This window comes from Tachypleus tridentatus, chromosome 4 (assembly GCF_004210375.1).
Source record: "Tachypleus tridentatus isolate NWPU-2018 chromosome 4, ASM421037v1, whole genome shotgun sequence".
Taxonomy (NCBI): Eukaryota; Metazoa; Arthropoda; class Merostomata; order Xiphosura; family Limulidae; genus Tachypleus; species Tachypleus tridentatus.
This window is the reverse complement of record NC_134828.1, coordinates 46661894-46666819: the sequence shown is the minus strand read 5'-3', so window position 1 is coordinate 46666819 and position 4926 is coordinate 46661894. Positions and strand designations below refer to the sequence as shown.

The 4926-nt window shown below is 36.1% G+C and overlaps 1 protein-coding gene across 1 annotated transcript in view; it reads left to right on the top strand.

Moving 5' to 3' along the window:
* Positions 1-2575: 2575 nt before the first annotated feature.
* LOC143248118 (histone-lysine N-methyltransferase SETMAR-like) overlaps positions 2576-4926 on the top strand; it is a 4760-nt gene continuing 2409 nt past the window's right edge. Inside the window, exon 1 of the mRNA XM_076496550.1 lies at positions 2576-2636. Within this exon, the coding sequence (XP_076352665.1) occupies positions 2576-2636 (61 nt within the window). The remainder of the gene's footprint in view (positions 2637-4926) is intronic.

Below are 4926 nucleotides of genomic sequence, written 5' to 3'. Positions count from 1 at the left end.
AATGTGACCACGTGGCGGATACGGCAGCTGCACACTGCGAAATCCAAAATATCTTCCGACCATGTGATGGTTGGATACAATCACTGAATCTATTACCACTGGCAAAATTAACCATGTTTAACTGAGCAGACACAAAATGTTCAAGTTTTCCACATATAAGGTCTAGATTTTAGGTTGTCAAAAAATTTTACAGGACTGTGGACATAGGCTGATTACTAAACATGGAACTTGATTAAGGCTAGACGAAACACATGAAATTTTAGTAATATGTTTCAAATCAAATGACTTTGTGTTGTGTTTTCACTTCATCACACTAAGCTGTGCGTAAAGCTGTATGCATGTACATAGATTTGTGAATGCAGTTCATATTCTTGGAATTCACAATGTTCTCCTTTCTTTAATTATCAAAGACTCGGCATTTTCTGGAAATCTTAACTGTAAAATTGTAATTGCATTGGGGAGGGGTGGAACGGGATATTGACAATTTAGACCAGTCTCACGTACAGGTCATGTTTCCATTTATGTTTTGAATATCAAATTCAGGGCTGCCACTCTAAACTTTTATTAATAATTTTAATTAATAATTATAAATAATTACCCATATCCACATGGTTACTGATCTTTATTAAGTGGGATTACCTTGAACATCATTCTCATTGGATTTGCTCAAATTTAACAAAAGTTAGAATTTAGAAAACCCCACACCCCTGCGAGTGTCTAAACAGAGTTGTGTCAGAGTTGTGCACAGTAGGCCTATTAAATGCTTAATTGTAAATAGATAACCTACAACTCACATGGCTAAAATACATAACATAACTGCCCAAGAAAAAACTGAGAATTATTAATCTAAGTTTATTTTGTACCTCACTCTCCTGATCCTCACTGGGAGAAGCATAATCCATCTTGAGCTTAAATTCTGTATCAAGGCATCTGAGGGAAATTTTGGAGTCGTAATGAGACGCCTGGTAGGTTTTAGAATTAGTCTGAGCTAGCTTCGTGTGTAGTTTATCATGCACACATGTACGTTATGTGTATGCATACTGTGTTACGTTTTGTTTCGGTTCTTGGAATGCATATATTCGTGTATGTTGTGATAATCAGCTCGCCACCACGCACTCAAGGTCCACGAATAAAAAAAAACATCGTCACATTCTATTTGAAGTCACGCAACAATACGCGCGCACAGTCCCATGCAACACATACATGATTGACATAGTGTGTGTCTACATCTCTGTAAGATAACGATCATAATATGCAATCAAATGCGGTCACGGTATGTGGTACAGATCCGTACGAGCGCCGTGGCCTTGCTCGTTTATTATTATTTTTTTTATGTCGCGCACCTACGTCACCGCTCCTGTTGTCATGTAGGAATTTAAATAGAGTAAAACAAACGATATTCATTCCAGCAGGATGTACCAAGCAACAGAATAACGAAAATTTCATTTTAACCAAGAATCAAAATGTTATCTAGCTGCGACATTTCATTTTTTTTGCACGATTGAAAAAATGGTTGTTAGCAAAAAGTGTGGGGTTCCGCAGCTCCTGCAACAACTGTTGACCTCTTATTTACAACTTTATTTCTTGCAAGAAGCATAAGAAAATTCCTATACTGATGTTGTCAGCGATATTCTGGCTTTATACCACACTTTGAATCCCATTTCTTGCTTTTCATGTCTACATCATATGGGTTTTTTCATTTTTCAGCAGCATATTTCTCTCTGAATGTAGGTAAAGAACTTATATGGTTACCACATGCAAAATAGATTAATATCGAGCTAGTAGAGTTATGCTGCATTTGATAAGGGAACGTCCATTCTAAGCTTTTCAGATTTCTTTTGGTTAGTTTTAGTCCTGCTTGATCTGGTACGTATATCCATATGGTGATCTTGCTGTTCAATTGCTTTGCTTTCTGCCATCCATTTGATGGTCAATCAATCTCAATGTTAATGTAGTGTATCCTGTGAGTCAGTTGCAAGTATTGTTAGTGACATTGCCTATTTATGTTTCATTGCTTTTAGTTGTTTAAAAGAGAGTTTCCTTCATGCTTTCCATTTCCACTTACGCTAAATTAAAATATCTAAGATTAGATTGTGGTGGATAATGATTCAATGCATTTCTTTTTTTTACACTGCAAGGCTCTGGGTATAATTTTGCTTGCATATGCTGTAGGTGCTACGTGATGCCGCACTGATAGAAGAACTTGAATTATTTCCTGTGACCAGTCTTAAGCATGTTTTGTACGTTTTCAGTCTTATCAAGTTATACAGCAATCAAACTGGTTATCGGTGCTGTATAATTCAGGATGGAATAGACAATACAATAAGTAGGTTCTGTTCTTCAGCTCGATTTACAGCTGCACCTTTCACAGCATTGCTTTTGGTAGCCCTAGCTGTTAGAGTATTTATGTGGCTGGTGAAGTTGGGTTGTTTGTCAAAGATTACCTCTTTCTTTAGGTATTTCTTTGTTTCTTCTTTGCCTGTTGATAATGGCGATGTCCCGCCCTCATCAGCTCATCTGTTTTTGAGTATGTACAACTTGGCCGTGGATTTGGAAAGATTATTTACCATCCACTATGGCTCCACCATTTCTTCAGACTGTTAAGGAATGGTTTCACCAAAATGTCAATGATAAAGGTTGGTACTAAGCAGTTTGTTGAACTGTCAAGGCGAGCTACATCCTTAACGCAGTTGTTTAAGAGAGCTAGTGATCCAGTCTAATTGTCAGATTCCATATTCAACTAACCATATGTCAATGTTGCAAGCTAGCTTACTTCAACTCAACGTAGTCATGGTCACTAACATGGTTCCTAATCAAAGTAATGTTCCTCTTCATTCTAGAAATCTATGAACAGACCAAGTTTTCTCTATTTCGTATGATATGGTTAGCAATACCACCTTGCGAACAGTAGGGCTCAAACTAGAAGTGGTCATTTACTGTTTTTTACATCTTTCCATTACACAGTTTGATGCTCAGAGCTTTGACAAACACACCTCTTCATGAGGTATTTGCATATTCAAGTGTTTTGACACCTAACATGCAGAGTCCTCACTGATACATCAGTCCAGTTTAGACTAATGACTGTCAAGAATTACTCAGGTAGGGAGTCAGAGTATTTAATCAAGTGACCAAATAATCACCATTGTAATGTTGTCTGCATGCAAAAAAGCGTACAATATATATAAAGGAACGATTGTGGCGAGACCTTGTCACATTTCCACATTAGTCTTAACTCTGATTCGCATATGCTCAACATCATACCACTGGTACTTGTGTGTGAAAAAGATGGGATTTCTAGCAGTTGTAAAAAAATTGCAAATAAATAGAAATAAAATAAACAATCCTTTTTTAAAATACAACACAGAGTGAGTACTTGTTTAATTTGAAATACATGTGCTCTTACATATCTAAACTGTCTAATTCCTCTCCAAATTCTACTGAATGAAGCATGTATCATATTGTTTAATATTAAATAATATTAAACTATGTTCCAACATCACATTAAAGCAGCACTGTCATAGTCCTGCAGAGCGAATTCTGCCATTAACTTGACTGGTAATTCCCAACAGAAAATAAAGGGAGGTTGTCGCCTTGAAAGCATCTGAACTGTTGTTGAAGAAAACTGCTCTTTACTTTCTTACGAAACCACGAACTGAGCAACAGATAACAGGAGTAGAAGTAAATTAACAACCTTTTTGACCACTTGTTGGCATGGCATGACCAGGTGGTTAAGGTATTCGACTGGTAATCTGAATGTCGTGGGTTCGAATCCCTATCACACCAAACATGCTCGCCTTTTCAGCCTGGGGGCGTTATAAAGCGCTGTCAATCCCACTATTCGTTGGTAAAAGAGCAGTCCAAAAGTTGGCGGTGGGTGATGATGACTAGCTGCCTTTCCTCTTGTCTTACTCTGCTAAATTAGGGATGGTTAGCGCAGATAGCCCTCATGTAACTGTGCGAAAATTCAAATCAAACAAATAACGTGTTATATAAACTCTGCACACTATTCTGAACAACTAGAAAGTTCTCAAAAGTACTACATTTCAAAAAAGTAAAAAAAAATGCATGACATGCTTGCACATTGCACATGTAAGGTGACCAAAACAAAGCAAAAGAGAGAAAGATTTAAAATATACATGTGCCTCATTGACTGTAGTGATTTAAGAAAAGTGCTAAATAGGCAACACATTTCAGAGTGGCAAAAATTACATTTATTATGGATTTTACACAAATATGTTTACGAAATGCAACAGAAAATACATAACAAGCCGAAATATCTGATAATTTAAAAATGGTATTGATGAGAATAGCAGCTAAGAATAGTAAATTCAAATTATAAAAACGATTAAAATATTTAAAAGACTTAATTCAATTTCAAATATCACACTGGAACCTGGCATGAAAAAATACTGTTCTGAATGATATCTTGGGTGCGTAATTAAGAACTGTAAATCAATATAGTTTCTAACGGTAACGTCTTTCACGCTTTTATCTTAAGTATTGTCACGTGATCACAAAACCAACAATGGGAACGTCACAAGACAAGAAGTGGCGTAATTAGTAACCGCATCTATGAAAAACGAATGACCGAGTAGCTGATTAATGTTACAAGCTCCGTACATTTCAAAACACGATAAAAGTAAATCCTAATTTCTAAGTTTCCTTACACAATAGGGAAAAAACAAAACCATACCTTATGTTTTGTTACACGAGTTTTCGGTTATAAGTAATCGCGGTTAAAGTTAACATAAGCTTCAGCAGTGTAAACTTTTATAAACTAATGCTAATGTTTTAAATCAGTGATGTCGAAAAAACCCACTTGTAGAGAAATATATATGCAAAAACGGCTGGTTTGTATGTAAAATACTTGTATGTAAAATATTTTCTCAACCCAAACCAGCCGTTTTGCATATATAATGTTTGAAA